Here is a 19,912-nt window from a genome sequence, read left to right on the forward strand (position 1 = left end):
AATGTCTCACTGCAGAGCAGCAACCGTACTGTTGAGAGTTCTGACAGGCTGGGTGTTGTCAGCATATGTTTTCAAGTTGATCCTGTATTTGCACATAGTGTTGGCGAAAGACAGAACATAGATAAGGAATATGGAACCTTGGGCACCCTAGAGAAAACTGTGCACAGAAGAAAAAGTCATTGTAGGAGACGAGCTGGCTATGTTGGGACAGATAGGATGGAAATGACAAGCCCTGTGGGTCCACAGTGGTGGATCACTGGTGGTGGAGGAAGATGAACGAGTCAACTATGTCAGAAGGTTTGGGAGAAGTAACATGTCACTGTCGCAAGGATATTGTTGGTGACTTGGAATAAGGTAGCCTCAGTAATGGTGGAATGGAAACCAGAATGAGGGGATTTAAACCAGTCAAAGTTGGTGACTCATTTCAACAATCTTGAAGAGGAAAGGCAAGTAAGAAATGATTTGGATATCAGGATTGAGTTTTTTGGTGAGGGTTCATTACAATTGCTTTGAAAAGAGTAAAGCTGAGGTTGGGGAAATGAATAGTGGAGACAGTGGCCTTAAAAGGGGAGAAGTAGGGGGAAAATCAATGGCAGAAGGATTGACCCAGCATATTTGGTGTAAAATAACTAATGAACTCCTCCCATCTAGCATCAGATAAAGAAGGAGGGGCAGGCGAGGGAAATCTTAAGGATGCAATTTGTAATGAAGAGAAGCTTAGGTTGTCTTTATCTGATCCTTGAGTTTTGTATTAACGTGACAGCAGAGGGGGAGAGCTAATAATGTCACAAAGGTTGGTAAATGGCAGAGGTCAGAGGATGTGAGCGATCTAGTGGCCACAAGGGCATTGAAAGCTGAAGCAGACAGCTTTTTAGTGGAGTGATGGAATTGATAATGTTGTGGTGGGACAGATGACAGGAAGTTGGACATTGGAGGTGGTGCCAGTGAGATGGTTGGGTGTATGTAGTTTCCTTCCCCCATAACAAATGGTGAGAATACAGACATTGGAGACAGGCAGGAAATTGCAGTTTGAGAAGGAAGCAAGAAAGTAATTGAAGATGGCCTTGTCAATGACACATCATGCAATGGTTTAATCTGGTTGGGGTGGGGAAATTGAGTCAGGGTGGTAAAATCAGGGGGATATAATTTGGCTCTCTGAACATCTTGTGTTTAAAAAAATGTAGCCCCAAAGTTCATCTTCAAATTTTCAGAATGGCATATGAAGGAAGAGTGGTGATAGTGGGGGAAGGAGAGTAAGAATTTGTAGGGTGAAGTCTGAAGATGAGTCATTCTATCTACAGGCTAGAGGAGGAGAACGGAAAAGAGATTTAAGCAGAAAATTGCCAGAGGCCTTGGGAGGGTGGTACGGTAATGAGCCAAGATAGTGGTTTGGGCATGGAAAGTTTATCTGGGTGGGGTAGTCTCAGTAATGAGAGAGAATGAAATATTATAGATGGTGTACAAAGGGTGTGTGTTAGTTCATGTGTTAGTTGGTATGTTTTTTTTTAAAGACAGTTTACCTATGGATTTCTCAGTGCTTTTGTTTAGTTTCTGATATCAGACATCTGGTTAACAAAGAAACTGGTGCTGGTTCAAACGTAATTAGATCATGGTACTTGCGATACAAGCAACACCAATTAGTTTATTTTATAATTGAATCTTTTAATTGTAGTGGGAATTTTTTCTCCGTTCTTTTCAGCTGTAATGTTGCAGCAAAACAGAACCGAAGAGAGGTTGGTCAGCTTTATATCGTAAACCTAAAATACCTTCTGTTTTGGGTGTGTCTCATCTCTTCAGTGTTCTTTGCATACTCTTGTTTAAAATAGCGTGTGTGTGCATAATCTCACAGTCATTTACATCTGCTTGATAGAACATTGGTACAGAATAAATGTGAGGTGCCATGGGAAGCTGACTGCTAATTAATTCCAAATGATAGTAGTAATGTTCAGTAACTTTGGGGAAGTGAGAATGAGGAGCAACATGGGTGACAACCTATATTAAACCTTCATGTTTGAAACTTTGAATATGCTCAAGTCTAAGCAATAAAACTAGATGCACTACACCCTCATTAAAATGTAATCTATAGCGTTCCATGGTTTCCTCCCTTTATAACCATAGGGTGACCACTGACTCAACTCAAGAATACTAAACACTCTTTTCCTCCATCACCAACCCCTGTGCACATGTACATGCAAAAATGATTGAGTTTAAGGCCAGGCCTTAAACCAGCTTTCGTTTTATCATTATACTATTAGACACTTATTCTAAAGAGGAAAAACAATTTTGTTTTGCTTTATGCAGTAATCGAACACTTGATTTAGACATGCAGGTCATGAACTTTTTAATGGATAGAGCACAAAGAGGGGAATTGCAGACACATTGGCAAGGTTTTCACCAGCAGAGGTATGAAGCAACCAGATGATGTGGAGCAGCTGGTGCTGGTGACAGCTGCACCATGACTGGTGCCATTGAGTGGATGGCCGTTATATAACACTAGGATGGGTGGGGTGTGGATTACAGGTACAGACAGACCCCTGGTTTCCTTACCTGACCATGTAACTGTCACTCATCAGTACAAACCTGAAAACAGTGGGATTCAGCAAGACTCCCATTTGGTCAGCATCCGGACAGCACAATTTACCCTTTCTTATTGTTCTCAAAGGGAATGGCCAGCTTCTCTTTGGTTGGTTGGGTGGCCATTTGGAATTGCCCAGTCTCTGATTTCATTGATTAATATCAGTATAATTTAAAATAATTTATATTGGTTGGCAAGTGCCTGCAAATAAAGATCCTAATAAAGCATTGTTTCTGCAAACCACAATTCTTTTGTACCTTGCACGCAACAATATCTTGCGTGCAACAATTTAGGCAGTGTCCCCACTTATTCATTCGCACTGGTACAAGGACTAATGCCAAAGTGAGTACACTGTAGATTTCAAATCACTGGTTGAGTATTGCCAGCATCTTACAGGAAAGAAACTTAGGAGCAGGTTAATGTCAGGCAACCTGCCCTGTGATTGTTTCACAGATATCAACAACTATTTTCATTTATATAGTGCCTTATGTAGAAAATCATCCCAAAGTATTTCACCCAGACAAAATGAAAAAAAAAATGCCATTTATTACATGTTAGAATGGTGGCCTAAAGCTTTTTGAAGAAGTGAGTTACTTAAAGGGTCACCAGGGAGGTGGAAAGGCAATATTGATTTCCAGAGCATCGGCCTGAACGGCTAAAGGCATGATCTCCCTCCACCCTTCACCCACCCTAATCATGGGGTGAAGAAAGAAGGATGCATGTACAATTTAAAGTTTGAGGAATGGAATCTCCAGGTAGGGGTCCTATACAGCTGCATGAGATTGTAAAGTTTAGGAGGGTGAAGGCTTTAGATTCCTAGGGCATTGGGATCTGTTCTGGGGGAGGTGGGACATGTACAGGCTAGATGAATTGCAGAAGTCCTTGCAGTTGGGTTGACAGCACTGTGGGGAAGGTTTAAATTAATCTGGCAGGCAATGGGCTCAGAATGTGGTCCCTGTACATTGGGGAGACAAAACACATTTGGGTGACCACTTTGCAGAGCACCTTTGCTCAGTCCACAAACATGACCCTAAGCTTCCGGTTGGTTGCCATTTTAATTCAACAGCTTGCTCTCATGCTCACATTTCTGTCCTCTGCCTTCTGCAGTGTTCCAGTGAAACTCAGCGCAAGCTCGAGGAACAGTCTTCCAACTAGGCACTTCACAGCCTCCTGGACTCAACATTGAGTTCAACAATTTCAGACCATGAATTCTGTCTCCATTTTGATTTATTTTTTGCCATGTGCCTGTTTGAATCTTGTGTATTGAAATGTTTATTTAAATTATTTATTCTCTCCCACCCTCTATCGTCTCCCAGTCCTTCCCTTTCATTCTTCCCTCCCTTTCCCCTATTGACAGCATAAAACCCTTCACATTTCTACCTTCCTTCAGCTCACATTCGACTCTACATTAACTCTATTTCTCCACAGATGTTGCTGGACATGCTGATTATTCCCAGCTGTCTTTTATTTTTGAGTTTCCAGTGACTGATGAGATTTCAAGTTTTAAGACTTTTATTGTAACAGGCAACCTAAAAGCAAATTGATTAAATGCTATTTAATAGACAACTTATACTTTTAAACCACAGAAAAGAGCCCCCATGTGACTTTTAACACATCCAAAAATCCCATGCCACAGTTATACTTTTAGTTGTCCCTTAGGTGGTTACTTCATTCTCCTGGAACCAATCCAAAGTTATTCTGCACCCCTGATGGCGGCTTCCTTTTTCCTTTCCTAGCTGGGCAATTTCTAATCCCGGAATTGACTTGCATTCAGTGTTAAACTGGAGGTCCCTTCTCTCTAGCCCAGGCTAAGTGAATATTCCTGTCTCCTTTAAATCCTAACAAACTTGGTCTCTTCAATCTAAGTGCAAGCTCCCACTCTCACTCTTCGTGGTGAAAAATAGGGTCAGCATATTCTCTGCTTTGAGTGCAGGACTAGCTGCCTCTCTCTCCTTATCTCTGCCTCTCGGATGACTGCAGACTCATTTGGGCCTGTAAGATTCAGCAATGTCTTAGGAAACCTTTTAACCAGATACTACAAGGCTTGCTATAGATTCTTCCCTTCCCAAAGCCAATCTCCATGGCAATGGGTATCACCATAGGCCTCGTATCCAGGTAGAAATGGCAATTAGTTATCCTCTAGATCCCCACTTCATTTTAACTTGGAATTAATTAGATAGTTTTAAAGTATAAACATTTACAAAATCTAACATTCCTAACACCTCCCTCAGAGACCTGGAGACTACAGACCACCCACAGTTAGTTAGTACAGATGCTGTTGCCATTGTCCACAGGTGTAAACATCTTGCACCTTCTCAGCAAGTCTCTCAGCGTGGGCACCTCTTGTCCTCATAACCACCAAGCTACCCAGGTATGTTGTTGGGCAGAAGTCAGCAGGCCACATGACTCCCTTCATTCCTCCATTTTACCCTAAATTGTAAGGGTTTGGTGCAAGAGGACTCGAGGATTGTAAATGCTAGACCTTGTGCAAAAAAAGATTATAATGATAAACCCAGTAACTACGAATCAGTTAGTTTAACCCCTGTCAAGGGAAAGTTTTTCGTAACAATAATTCAGGACAAAATAAACCATCACTTGGATCAGTGCGGATTAGTTAAGGAAAGCCAATGCTGACTTGTTAATGGCAGACTGTTTAACTAACTTGCTTGAGTCTATTGAGGTAAGAGTTGATGAAGGTAATGTGGTTGATGTGGTGTACATGGGCTTCCAAAAGGTGTTTCTTAAAGCACCACACAATAAGCCTGCAAGCAAACTTGAAGCTCATAGAATAAAAGGAGCGGTGTAGCATAGATACAAAATTAGCCAAAGGAGCAGCTGTGAAGGGTTGTTTTTTTGGATTGGTTGTACATGGGTTAGTACTATATACATATATATTATGACTTGGACCTTATGTCAAAATTTGCACATGATACAAAACTTAGAAGTGAGGAGGTTAGAATGGGTGGGCATGTGGCAAATGAAATTTAATGCAGAGAAGTGCAGTGTGATACATATTGTGAGAACGATCAAGGTGATACAATATTAGAAGGGGGTGCAGAAGTAGAGAAACCTGGGAGTACATGTCGACAAATCATTGAACATTGCAGGGCAGGTTGAGAAAGTGGTTAGAAAGGCGCACAAGGTCTGGGCTTTATAAAGAGAGGCATAGAGTACAAAAGAAAGGAAGTTACAATAAACCTTCATACCACAACTGCAGTATTGTCAAATTCTGCGTACCACACTTTAGAAAGGGTATGAAGGCTTTAGGGGGGGGCGGTAAAGTAAAGTTTTACAATAATGGTGCTTGGAATAAGGAACTTCAATAACATGGATAGATTGGAGAAGTTGGGGCTATTTTCTTTAGAGCAGGGAAGGTTGAGAGGACATTTATTGGAGGTATTCAAAATCAGGAGGTTTAGACAGAGAGAAATTGTTCCTATTGGTGGGTCAAGAACCAGAAGAGACAGATCTAAGGTGATTGGCAAAAGAACCAAAGATGATATAAGGATTTTCTTTATGCAACGAGTGCTTATAACCTGGAATGCATTGTTTGAAAGGGTGGTGGAGGCAAATTCAATCTTGACTTCCGAAGAGAAATTAGAAAAATAGAGAAATGAAAAAAATTGCAGGGCTACGGGGAAAGCAAAGGGTTGTGGGATTACCAGGATTGCTCTTGCTGAGAGCTGGCATGGACTCGATGAGTGAATTGCCTCCTTCTGTGCTGTAAAAGATTCCAGGAGAGACAAGGCTAGGAAGGAATGTGGGGGGAAAAAAAATGAAATTTTAAAAAGGGACTGAGCCAATGTATGTCAGTAAGGATGAATGATAGTTTACCAGGACTTGCAGCAGGGTATGGTACAGGAAGTAGATTTTAGGATGAACTGCCATTTACTAGGGATGGGAGGCCAGCCAGGAGAGCATTGGTACAGTCAAGTCCAAAGATGATGCTCGCATGGATGATGGTTCTAGCAGTAGATGGGTGATACGGAGATTAAGTGGGCAAGCTTTGTACTAGGAAGCATGGAGTATGAGCTCATCTTAGGAATTGAATAGGATGCATACGTTCTGAACATTTGGCTGAGACAGTGGTTAGAATGGGGTTGGTGGCAAGAGTATAGAATTTGTGGCAAGGGCCAAGGCAGCTGGCTTCAGCCTTGATATTTAGCTGAAAGGAGTTGAACCTCATCCAAATTTGGAATATCAGAGGAGCATATAGAAGCAGAGGATGTGTGGAGGAAAGGTGATGAGCGGTCGAGCTGGGGAAGCCTGAGTGAGCACGTGGAAGCTGACCACATAGCCATAAATGTTGCAGCCATCCACATGTGGATGAGGAAGATTGGGGGTGCGAGGCGAAAGATGTGAAGGGCTCTGGAGGAGCAAGGAGAAGCCATTGGGGAGATGCTGTGGCTACGATTTGATTGGTAGGAATGGAACCTAGTGTGGGCAGTCCTACCGAGCTGAACCTCTAAAGAAAGGTATTGGAATGTGATGATGTGGTTAATCATGACAAAAGCTGCAGTTAGGTTCAGGTGGGATAAAGCAGCATGCTTTGCATCTTTAGTTGGAACCATTTCAGTGCTATGTTATCTGATTTAGAGATTCAAATGTGGAGTTGTGGATAAAATGAACACAAATTTGTGAAAAGACAATGTTTGGAAAGGAAATTTGAGGGTTGGGTGGTAGTTTGCAAGGTTGGATATTTTGAGGACCAGGAGTTTTGAAAGGTAGGGGACTTTGCTTGAAGAGGAGGGATTATTCATATTGTCATAATGCTGAAAATGTAACACTGCCACAAGAAATTATTATTGTATTTTTTAAGCATTACTATCTAGATTTAATTGCTGTACTAGACCACCTCTTTGGCCAATTTTGTCCTGCGAATTGATTGTTTTGTTTCCTGCAAAACCACTTGCCCACCGCGCCTTGCTTCTGTAATATGTAGAGAATTAAAGGGTTTACACTTTTTGTCAAAGAGGATGGTGCAAATGTCAAGTGGATAGCTTAAATCAGTACAAAACAGTGGTCTGGTGTACGTAAACCATTACAATTTTTTTTGCATGCCATGTGCACAATTCCTCACATCCTTTTTAAACTGGCTAATTCTCCTATGGAATGGGGAGGGTGCATGCCTTTTACATGGTGACAAAGCATTACAAGTAGATTTTTTTTTGTGGCACCTGGCAATGGCTTTGAACAGTGATTAGATGCTTTCTCCCAATTAAAAGTGGCATCTTTCCACACTTTCTAAAGTGTGGACAAAGGCTTGACAGCAAAGCACTTTTCCAAGCTCAATTGATGAGGGTATCTCATAAAGTAAATGTATTTCCAATACAATACATCAATTCTTGAGGAGGGTTGACACTACGGTGTCAATAATGGAATTAACTTGGAAGTAATGCTTACTGCACTAAATTTTGTTATAAATTAGCCACTTCAGTTCATGATTTTATTGGTTTATTTTCAGAAATGAACCATACAACTGCACATGTTGCATTAGATGCATCACCAGAGAGCTTTTTCCGCCAGTTTACTATTTTAATGTTTTTATTGATTTTTGACCCACTTGATCTCCATTCGGATTTTACTGGCTTTACTCTTCTCCCCCAGCTGTACCTTGAAGACCAGCTTAATTTATCTTTACCTTTCTCCTTAATTCAACTTTAGGCCTCCGAAGAAGTGTCAAAATGCCTGCTAACCATGAAGGAGATACTATGTGGTACCAATGATAAGGAGCCTCAGACTGAAACAGTTGCACAGTTGGCGCAGGAACTCTATAATAGCGGATTGCTGATATCATTAATTGCACACTTGCAACTGATAGACTTTGAGGTGAGTAATCCTAGATCAATGTATTTTGTCCCTATGATAATAACTATGCTGTAATTAAAGAACTGTTTCAGGTAGCTAAACTTTAAAAGGCAGGCTGTTGTTTTGTCTGATGTTTAAGGATAAAATAACCTACAGTTTTCATTGTTTTAGGAATTTACTCGAGATGGAAGGGAAAATGCTTAAAATTTAAGTTCCTATTTAGGAGGTCTCAGTTTAGATTGCAGGGCCTGGGGTTTAACACCAGTGAGTTTTCCCACCTATTCTGTCTGAGTGTAACTTGCTTATAAGACTCCAGATGTTGTTTGCTACAATTAAGATACAGTAAGTATTCTTTGAAGCAAAAGAAGAATGTTGCTGCTCTTGCAGAAGTTTGTTTCATATTTTATTATCCAACACACTCCAGTTACTTTGTTACTTCTGAAGTTGATAGCCCGAATCGCCAGATTATTTCTCTGGAAATTTGCAGCTCTAGTATCTATGTTATCATGTGCACATTGTTCATTGTACTGACTACTTCCTGTGCAGTTTGATCATCTTGACCTTCCACAGGCTTGTGCCCTCAAATGGAAAGATAAAAGAAAATATGTGAACAGTAGGGGATGTTTTGGATATGTTTGGGGTACCTTCTTCCTTTTGGGCTTGTACTGTCAAATCATTCCAATTTATAGATCTTTATTGAACAGTATGAGTTTTTTGTTTAAGTAGAGTTTTGGTTTCCTAAGAAACCCAAGCATATCTTGAGACTTTTGAAGATAAGTTTGAGATCGTTGTCAACTCCAGTTTGCTTCTAGATTGTAAATGGAAGCCCCTGGACATAATCAACAGTCAGGCCTGAGGCCTTTGCAAACTGAAAAATGTCTGGCACCTTAAAGTGGCAGATTGCCCAGGTGAAGGGAGGAGTACTTCTAATGTAAAGTTTCTTTTCAAAGGGGAGTAATTCAGATATTTATTCCAAATGGCAAATAGAGACCTTTTTCAGTTTGTGAATATTGAGCACTCCCTTGTGTATAGCATAGCACATATAAAGCTCTCCCTCCGTATAGAACAATCCTCAACTATGATAATGTGACTTTTCCATCTCTCAATCTAACTGTTAATTGTATATCAACAGTTTAGTTATAAGCAGGTGGGAGGAATTAATCACTTGAGCACGTATGAAAAGACACCTATTGAAACTGTAGTGTGATTGAGTTAGGAAGTATATGCTTGTAATGTTTCACTTTAAATATATGTAAGACTGAGTAAAGATTGGCTTTGGTACTATCTTTCACCCACTGGCTTTCTGGAAACTAATGATCCTTTAGGTCTGGGGGAGAGAGTAAGGTGGGATGAGTTATGGTATGAACAGTTTTGTGCCGTAGAAGAATAATCCAGTTTCTGGTGAATGTGATTTTCATTGTAACTTGGGTTCCTTTTAAAGCTGGCAGAAAAGAAATTTTAATTTCATTGTTGTGCAACACACTTGAGCTCATGCCTCCAGAAGTAAAATTACATAGTTATAACCCACTGAGTGATTCATTCCATTATTATTTTACATATACATTTTGATTTTATATCTGTACAGAAGAAGTGAATTTGCATCCTATTTTTGCACCTATTCTGAACCTGAAGTTTGTGTTTCTTTTTGCAACGCTTTAGGGATGAAAATTTAACAAGTTGCTGTCGTCTTGGAGTGGCTCAAGACTGGAGAATACCCTGCTGCACTGCAGTCATTTTGTTTGCTGCAGTTCCCAAAATAGAATTTGTGGACCTAAACAATGGGGCTTCTTAAACCCAATCTATCTTGGGCTGCTTTTGCTTGTCTGCAGGAAAATAAGACAAGGAAGGTGGTCCTCTGTCTTTACTTGCACACATTTCTGCTGAGACTATCTTAGTGGGATTAGAATCTGCAGAAATGGAGAATTTAGAGATAACCTGAAACTAGTGGAGATGCACAATTTTTTTTTACTTGTAAAATCAATGTAGGATTCATCCATTTAGGCTAAACATTTAAGAGGTCCAGAAACACTTAAACACGCTAACCCAGGAACATAGGAATAGTTTGATTGTTTCAGTCTCTGTCTCAAGTTGATCATTCTAGCAGAGAATGGAGTTGAGAGAGCTAGACAAGAACTGTAGAGTAATGCATACACAGGATTTATACTGGCTGTCATGAACCAAATTTAACAAATGCATATAGGTGAAATTAGTGATCTGTGAGAGAGGGCTTTTTGACAGAAAAATGTAATGCAGTATCCATAATACAATGCACTATATTATGTTTTCTCTTCCAATTAGGGCCAATAACTAGGCTTCAGCATTGACTTCAGCTAGCAGACCAGCCAGATTGTAGAACAGAGTGAACTGTTGTTGGCTTCAACTAACAGACCAATAAAAGTAAAATATAGACAGGTATTTTTTATATGGCAAGTATAAAACTTTCTTTGAACAGGAAATATTTCCTGTCATATGATGATGGAAGGTAATATTTTCTTCTCTCGCCCTTTATTTTAATGTCCATAGCCAAGTAATATTTCATTTGAATTAGTTTTAAACAGTGTCATGAAAACTATTTGCTAGCATGTGACTGAACATAACTTAAGAAATAGGAGCATTCAGTAGACCATTCAGCCCTTGTTTTGCTGAATGTAAGTTGGATTATCCCCTGTTTTGTACCATGTAAAGCAAAGTGCATCTTTCTGCTGCACTTTCATCTTTAGAACTGTCAACACTCCAGTACAAAAGTTAATTGTTTTAATTCAGAAGATCCTGAGGTCACTTCAAGGCTAACACTTCTTCGAAACATCCTGTGGACGAGAGGTTATTGTTCCTCTATAAATTGAATCTAAAAGCCCGGAAAAATTCCCTCACCAAAACTTTTCCTGCCCACACCCGCCCCCGCCCTCAAAAAATTGTCAAACTTGCCAGTTTAGGACTTTATTGAGCACTTTGTAAATGAGTGGCACCAGATGATTGATAAGGCAGACTACATGGGAAAATGCTTCCTGCACCTCAGAATAGAAAGTTCCAAGAGGGATAGAATAAAATCTAGCAAGAGGCCAATTCATGCTTAACAACCTGATAGAAGTTTTGGAGAGGTAATGGAAAGAATAGATCTGGGTAATGTATTAGATGTCGTACTTATATTTTCAAAAGGCCTTCAATAAGGTACCACATGGTAGGTTCATGTGGAATCAGGATAAATAACAGGAAGGACAGCAAATTGGTTAAATAAAAATTTAGAAAGCAGAGAGTGCAGGTTAAAAGGTGGTTATTTAGACTGAAGGAAGATAGAAATCAGTGATCGGTGCAAGGACCGTTATTTTTATAAATTACATTAATGATTTGGAGCCAACTCAAACTGGGGGCAGGGTACAGCTTAAAAAATGCAGAAGGTATTAGAGAAGTTGCAGACTGGGCAGTTAAATGGAAAATGAAGTTTAAAATAGATGTGTGCAAGGAAATTACACTTCAGTGTGAAAAATTGGAAACCTCACCAACACCTTAAAAAAAATGTCATGGGATTGAAGATCAAAGGGATCTAGGAAAACAGGTGAACAAATCATTAAAGGCAGTAACAGTAGTAAGTAAAGCAATTAATTCCAAAAAAGCACTGGGATTTATTTCTAGGTGCGTAGAATTCAAAAGTAGTGACATTATGTTAAATTTGAATAGAACCCTGGTCAGGCTGATCTTCGAGCACTGCACAGTTCTGGTCTCCATACTTTAAAAAGGACATAGAAGCACTGGAGAAAGTGCAAAAATAAAATTTACAAAGAGGGAACCAGAACTGAGAGATTGGGCAGGGTTTCCAGCTCCGCCACCTGAAGAGTTGGGGAACCCATCCCTGGTGATACCCGCTGTCCCGCAGCCATTTAATGCTCAATGGATGTTAATTGGCCGAGGGTGAGACTTCTGCCTCCAAAGAATGGAACTAACATCAAACATGAATTATCCTCAGGGTGAGAGGAGGGTAGGGTCAGGAGTGAGTGAAGGAGAGAGAAGAAATTTGGCCAAGGTAACTTGGGATTTTATTTTCACTCTTTTTGTTTCCAAAGCTTTTCTGTGGGACTAAATTCTCAAGAAAACTTTCAAGATTGTTTTACTACTTGGAGTTCAGAAAGGCTAGGAGACTGTCGAGAAGTAATTGTGCAGACTTACCTTCATGCTTTGTTTAAAAGACATGCATGTCTGAGTGTCTTAAAATTCTCCAAAGGCAGCAGTCCATCTAGTTTTGAGTACTGTCTCCATGCAGCTGTGGAAGTAGTCTGTTCTTGGACATACAGGTCCTGGGATGGATGGGAAGTGACCATCTTTGTGACTTTAAATTTAAGAATAAAGTTGCTGCAGCTAAAGCTTCTTTGTGGGGTGCTCAACCCCACAATATCAATCAATACAAGACATTCAGTGTCTTAAAATATAATCTCTGGAAGGGGTGTCCACACAGTGCTATTTCTTTGTCCTTTATTTTGTTTTTCATGTTTTTCTACTATTATTTTTCCACCTCTGTTTCGGGTCTATGTCCTGACAACCCAAACAATGCTTTCTGGCCATCCTTTCAACAATTAGTTCTCATAAACTTTGGCAAATCCAAAGCTTAGACCAAATCTGTTACGCACCAAGTTCCCCACATCCTAGAATCATCTCACTAAGCTATACTAGTTCCCCCAATTCCTCATATTTAAAATTCTCATTATAGCTTCACCTCTGCATTAACCAGCACACCCTGCTCCCCACTACCGAACTCTCCATTCCAGGAGAGAGAAACAAGTCATCCTGATCGTTAGTAAATTCAACCCCCTTGTCCCATTGGTAGTCTTCGAGCTGCCTAGGCTTCATGCTGTGGTATTTCTTCCTTTAAACCCTTCAACCTTCCACTTGTTCTTTGAGACCCTCCTGAAAATCCACTTTTTTCACCAATGTTTTGGCCAACCCTCCTAAGATTTTCTGAAGCTTGACATCTACTTTTGGTTACCTCTCTGTAAAGCACTTCGGGATGCTGTTAAGTGTTAAAGATGGTTTATAAATGCAGTTGTTCTCAGGATATGCAAATTTGGCACTATTGTTGCTGGAATATCATGGCATGAAAAAGGTCCAAATGTGCACAGTAGATTCTTCAACGAAAGACCAATCCTTATCTTCAACAGGTTGATGTTTTGAAGTTGGCTAACATAATGGCCTGAAGGTCAGATTTTTTTTGCAGTAGAGAATAAGGCAATCAAACTGTTGCTCTGGATGGACTCAACCTTCCAGGATTATTCAGAGAATTCAGTATAGGAGGCAGCATTGATTTTGATGACTTCTGACTGATAGGAGCAAATGTTGGAACTTAACTGGTTCCTTGTGATTTCTTGTAAATGGGATCTCTTGTAAGTGGTGCATCAGATCTGATGTGGGTCCAACACAGGCTTTTATTTGTCAGCTTGGCTCTTGAGGGGAGTGTTCACATGTGCAATAATTTCTTGCTTTAGTTGTAGTTGATAATTGGCATCATGGGAAGATTACTGTATTAAGTGGGAAAGAATTTAATGGTGCTACATCCCGGAAGTCCACACTTATTCATTGTCATTGTTACTTGAACATTTATGGTAGCAGCTTCTCACCCATATCTTTTTGGAAAATTCAGGAGAATGCCTCAAGATATAGAAATTTCTGAAGTTCATTTAGAAAGTTTAAACCATTTGCCTGGTAAGTCACATGCACCTGGGATATTAATCTTGTTGTTCTCTAGTTATGATCGTTGAACCCAAAGTGTTAAGACTATGATGCAACTTGCTTTTCCACATTCTGTTAGCTGGCTTTGTGCTAATATAGTGGGTCCACGGCATACTTCACAGTTAATAGAGCTTCCAAGATGACATTGGAAGTTGAGGCATAACATTGTTTCTGAGTTCAGTTCAGACAGTTGTGCTATTTAAACGTTTCGCAGTACTGCATGCATACTTTTTAAAATGGATTAACTTGTTGGTTTTCATTGATTGTGCAGAGGTGCATGCATGGTTGGAACTAAGTATGTTTGCCAATTTACTCAGTTGACATCAACTGTTTTATTTGATGATTGGACTGAAATTAAATTATTAAGCAAATAATTAAATGGTTAATATGATGGATGTCTTCGATCATGAGCAAGAAAAACATGTTAGACTTATTATACTGTATTGTATAATAAAATAATCAGCCAGGTAATGTCCTTTTCTCCCATGTAGATGCCTTGCATATAACGGCTCTTACATGCTTATCATACATATATTGTCTTCATTGACAATTAAGGAGATGAATAGTGCTAAAGCATGTCAAATTGAGGTCATAATTTAGCATAACCACCCTGATGGCTTAATAAGCGTGAGGGAAACTTATATTACTTGATAGTGTATGCTTCTTATTTTATACTTTTAAATGCTGTTCACCTTCACCTGGAAAGCTCTCATTCCTATTGGCATTTGATTCTCTCTCTTGAGTTGGAAATTCCTGCACATGTGGTTTTTTTATTCCCCTCCCTGTTGCATCAAAATGATCTCGATTGAAAAGAGCAGAGGTGTGATAGCATAAAGAAACAAGCCAGGTTAGTGTAGATAAAAGTAAAGTGCTGTATTTATGAGCAAGCAACATGACTCAAAATGCACACAGTGAAAATGTACCCATTAGGGTCATCGAGGTCTACCGCACAGAAAAAGGCCCTTTGGCCCATCGAGTCTGCGCCAGTCAAACAAGTACCTAACTATTCTAATCCCATTTTCTAGCACTAGGCCCATAGCCTTGTATGCCAAATACTAAAGTGTTGTAAGGATTTCTGCCTCTACCACCCTTTCAGGTAGTGAATTCCAGATTCCCACCATCTTCTGGGTGAAAAAATTCTTCCTCACATCCCCTCTAAACCTCCTACCCCTTACCTTAAATCTGTGCCCCCTGGTTATTGATCCCTCCACCAAGGGGAGAAGTTCCTTCCTGTCTACCCTATCTTTGCCCCTCATAATTTTATACATCTCAATCATGTCCCACCTCAATCTCCTCTGCTCCAGCGAAAATAACCCCAGTCTATCCAATCTCTCCTCATAACTAAAACTCTCCAGCCCAGGCAACATCCTGGTAAATCTCCTCTGCGCTCCCTCTGGTGCAATCACATCCTTCCTATAATGCGGATTAAAGAAATGCATGCAAGACTCTAGCTGTGGCCTAACCAGCGTTTTATACAGTTCCAGCATAATCTCCCTGCTCTTATATTCTATGCCTCGGCTAATAAAAGCAAGTATCCCATATGCCGCATTAACCACCTTATCTACCTGTCCCGCTACCTTAAGGGACTGGTGAACATGCACACCAAGGTTCCTCTGATCCTCGGTACTTCCCAGGATCCTACCATTCATCATGTATTCCCATGCCTCGTTTGTCCTGCCCAAGTGCATCACCTCTCACTTATCCAGATTAAATTCCATTTGCCACTGATCAGCCCATCTACATTCTCCTGTAATCTAAGGCTACCCTTCTCACTATTTACCACCCCACCAATTTTCATGTCATCCGCGAACTTACTGATCAACCCTCCTACATTCAAATCTAAATCGTTTATATATACTGCAAACAGCAAGGGACTCAACACCGATCCAGTCACAAAAACACCCCTCGATCATCACCCTCTGCTTCCTGCCACTCAGCCAATCCAATTTGCCAAATTGCCTTGGGCCCCATGGGCTCTTAACTTCGTTATCAGTCTCCCATGCGGGACCTTTATCAAAAGCCTTGCTCAAGTCCAAGTACTACGTCAATTGCATTGTCTTCGTCTATACACCTGGTCACCTCTTCGAAAAATTCAATCAAATTGGTCAGACATGACCCCTTAACAAAACCATGCTGACTATCCTTGATTTAATCCCTGCCTCTCCAAGTGTAGATTAATTCTGTCCCTCAGACTTGCTTCCAATAGTTTCCCCACCACCGAGGTTGGACTGACTGGCCTGTAGCTCCCTGGTTTATCCCTTCCTCCCTTCTTGAATAATGGTACCACACTAGCTGTCCTCCAGTCCTCTGGCACCTTTCCTGTGGCTGGAGAGGTATTGAAAATTATTGCCAGTGCCCTTGCTATCTCCTTCCTTGCCTCACTCAACAGCCTGATTACTCAACTGCCCAAGGAAGAAAAGGATGATAATCTGATTATTGATCATTCATCATGTGTTTTCCGGCCATGTCCAGCAACAAGGTTAACAATACAGAGCTTGAGGTCTTCTCAGATACTTGGGTTTCGAACTTTTGTCACGACTCATGGGGGATAGTGTATATCAAGCCCCACTGTTCCCTGAGCCGTGACAAATGTGAAATGTTTGACCAAACCACCAGATTACCCCAATTCTACCTAACTGTTTAATTTAGGTTAACAGAATATGAGCACCCACTGTTTATTGAACAAACTGTCATTAACCAGTAGCAAAAGAAAAAAAATGAACTGCTAACGTCTAACACTATAACTTAAACTCTACCCCCTTCTTAAATTCCTACACACAACACACAAAACATGGATTTTAAGGGTGTGATAAAGCAGTTCAATAGCACCAATCCGTCGTACAGGATTCGATGGGTTGATTTTGATCAATGTCTTCCAAATTCCTTTCAATTCTTGTTGATGACACAAGATGGTATTCTAGCACTTTCAGTATTTAGTTCACTGGTTGAGAACTTGCTTTTCAATGTCTCTAACAGTGGTTTTCCCCTTTTCCTTTACAGGGGTTTCTCAGAGTGAGAGAGAGCAGGTTATAGAGATATGAGGAAAAAAGATTTTAGATGTTTTCTCTTTGCAGGCCAGAAGTTTTTTCCTGCACTGCCCGCACACAAAACCTGGTCACCTGGCCAGGAGCCAATTAAAATGCTGTTGTCAGGCACATCCCTTGGCCTAGGACTCCTTTCTGGCACCATCCTGTCTTTCATGGCACACTCTCTTTTCCAGGACCTGCAGCCATTGCAATCCCAATCCACAGTCCAACAGAAAATAAAAAGATATGTTCTTTACAACAGTCCAACAGAAATAAAAAGATATGTTCCTTACACTTTTGATTAGTCACTCCTCACACCATGGATATTGTATACAATTTTGAACCCATACATTGCATTCAAAACAATACTGCCTGGTGGAAAAGGCTCAGAAATAAACCAGAAGGATGTAAAATATTGGACATACAAAAAGACTTGTGGCATCGGTGGTCTGTTCATTCAGTCCCTTCATAAAAAGAGCTCTATAATTGCCTGGGAACAGAATTAGTGATTTTATTAACATGTGAACTGAGATGATCAGATGCTCAATGTAGCATAATGGCACATCTGTTGCTCTGAGGGAGGAAAGCTTGAGTGTTGTATGCAGAAAGCTGCAGTCAATGTTGAATAATAGAATCTGAGAGTGGCTAATGATTTTGATGTCCTGGGCTGAGATGATTGGCCTCCAACAACAATAAGCATCTTTCTTTGTACTTAGGTGTAACTCCAACTCAGAGTTTTCCCCCTGACTTCATTGATCTTAATTTTGTTAAGAGTCTTTGATGCCACAATTAGTCGAATGCTGCTTTGATGTCAAGGGCAGTCCCTCTCACTTCACCTTTGGAATTCCGTTCTTTTTTCTCCATGTTTGAACCAAGGCTTTGAGATTTGGAGCCAAGTGGCCTGGCGGAACTCAAACTGAGCATCGGTGAGCAGATTATTGTTGAGTAAGTTCTGCTTGATAGGACTGTGAATGATGCCTTCCATCTCTGCTAACGATTGAGAGTAGATTGATGAGGCAATAATTGGCTGGATTGGAGTTGTCCTGCTTTTTTGTGGACAGACCATACCTGGACAATTTTCTAAATTGCCAGGCGCATGCCAGTGTTGTAACTCTTTTGAGTTATCAACAGATCGCATGTAACTCTTTCGAGTACATTCACAGTTCTTGGTTTCCGGGAGTGGGACATGAACCCACAACCTTCTGATTCAAAGGCGAGGGTGCTATGAACTAAGCCACAGCTGACACCTCCTGCCAGTGTTGTAGTTGTACTGGGGAGCACAATTCTTGAGTACTACTGCCAGATGTTGTCAGGAGTTATAGCCTTTGCTGCGTCCAGTGCTTTCAGCCACTTCTTGATATGACATGGAGTGAATCAAATTGGCTGAAAACTGGGGACTTCAGGAGGAGGCCAAGATGGATCATTTCCTTGGCACTTCTGACTGAAGATGGTTACAAATGCTTCAGCCTTGTCTTCTGTACTTAAGTGCTGGACTGTGACATCGCTGTGGTGGGGGAAGTTTTTGCTAAGTTGTCCACCACTGTTCTTGGCGTGGATGTGGTAGGACTGCAGGGCTTTGATCTAATGTGTTGGTTGTGAGGTTACTTAGCTCTATTTATAGCATGCTGCTTCCTCTGTTTAGCATGCATAGACTCCTGTGTTGTAGCTTCACCACATTGGCACCTCAATTTCAGGTATTACTGATGCTGCTCCTGGCATGCTCTCCTGTACTTCTCATTGAAGCAGGGTTGGTCCCTTGGCTTGATGGTAATGGTAGAGTGGGGGATATGCTGGATCATGAATGAATTAAAAACATAAAGTTACAGAATGTGGTTGAATACAATTCTGCTACAGCTGATGGCCCTCCCCCCAGCACCTCATAGATGCCCAGTTTTGAGCTGCCGGGTCTGTTTTAAATCTATCCCATTTAGCAACGGGATAGTGCAATACAACATGATAGTGTGCCCTCAGTTTGAATAAAGAACTTTGTCCACTTGAGGATCGTGTGGTGGTCATTCCTATCAATACTGTCATGGACAGATGCATCTGTGACAGTGAGATTGGTAAGGCTGAGTTCAAGTAGGTTTTTCCATCTTAGTTCTTTCACCACTTGTGATAGGCCCAGTCTGGCAGATATGTCCTTCAGGACTCAGCAAGCTCAGTCAGTAGTGGTGTTACTGAGCCCACTCTTGGTTATGGACCCAGCCCCACCCAGAGTACTTTCTGTGCCCTTGCTACCCTCATTGCTTCATCATTGAACAACACTGATTCATCACCTGAGGGGAGAGTAGGTATAATCAGCAGGAGATTTCCTTGCCCATGTTTGATCTGATTCCATGAGACTTATGGACTCCCAGGGCCTCTCCCTCCCAACTGTGTTGCCACCTTTGGGTACCTAGGGATGGTGATGGAGGTGTATGAGACTTTGGCTGTAAGATATAATTCAGTGAGTAGGACTATGTCAGGCTGTTGATCGAGTTGTCTGTGGGACAACTCCCAATTTTGGCATAAATCCCAGATGTTAGTGGGGAGAACTAATGGGCAGGGTTGACAGGACAGGTTGTCTGTTTGTGGTTTCTGGTGCTTAGTTGATGGCTAGGTGGCTTTATCTGGTTTATTCTTCAACTTATCTGTGGCAGTTTGATGCAACAGTGTGGCTTGCAAGGCCATTTCAGAAGGCACTTTCAATTACATTCAATCAGACCAAGTCAGGACGGCAGATTTCCTTCTCCAAAGGACACTAGTGAACCAGATGGGTTTTTATGGCAATCTGGTAGTTTCATAATTG

The 19,912-nt window shown here is 40.9% G+C and overlaps 1 protein-coding gene across 7 annotated transcripts in view; it reads left to right on the plus strand.

Moving 5' to 3' along the window:
- Nucleotides 1-19,912, plus strand: part of cab39l (calcium binding protein 39-like) — a 78,201-nt gene that overhangs the window by 26,074 nt on the left and 32,215 nt on the right. For all 7 annotated transcript variants that reach the window (XM_078559457.1, XM_078559459.1, XM_078559458.1 and 4 more), the window contains one exon: nt 8,240-8,404. In XM_078559457.1, the coding sequence (XP_078415583.1) occupies nt 8,240-8,404 (165 nt within the window). The remainder of the gene's footprint in view (nt 1-8,239; nt 8,405-19,912) is intronic.

The sequence above is a fragment of the Cetorhinus maximus genome, chromosome 16, assembly GCF_964194155.1.
Source record: "Cetorhinus maximus chromosome 16, sCetMax3.hap1.1, whole genome shotgun sequence".
NCBI classification, from domain to species: domain Eukaryota; kingdom Metazoa; phylum Chordata; class Chondrichthyes; order Lamniformes; family Cetorhinidae; genus Cetorhinus; species Cetorhinus maximus.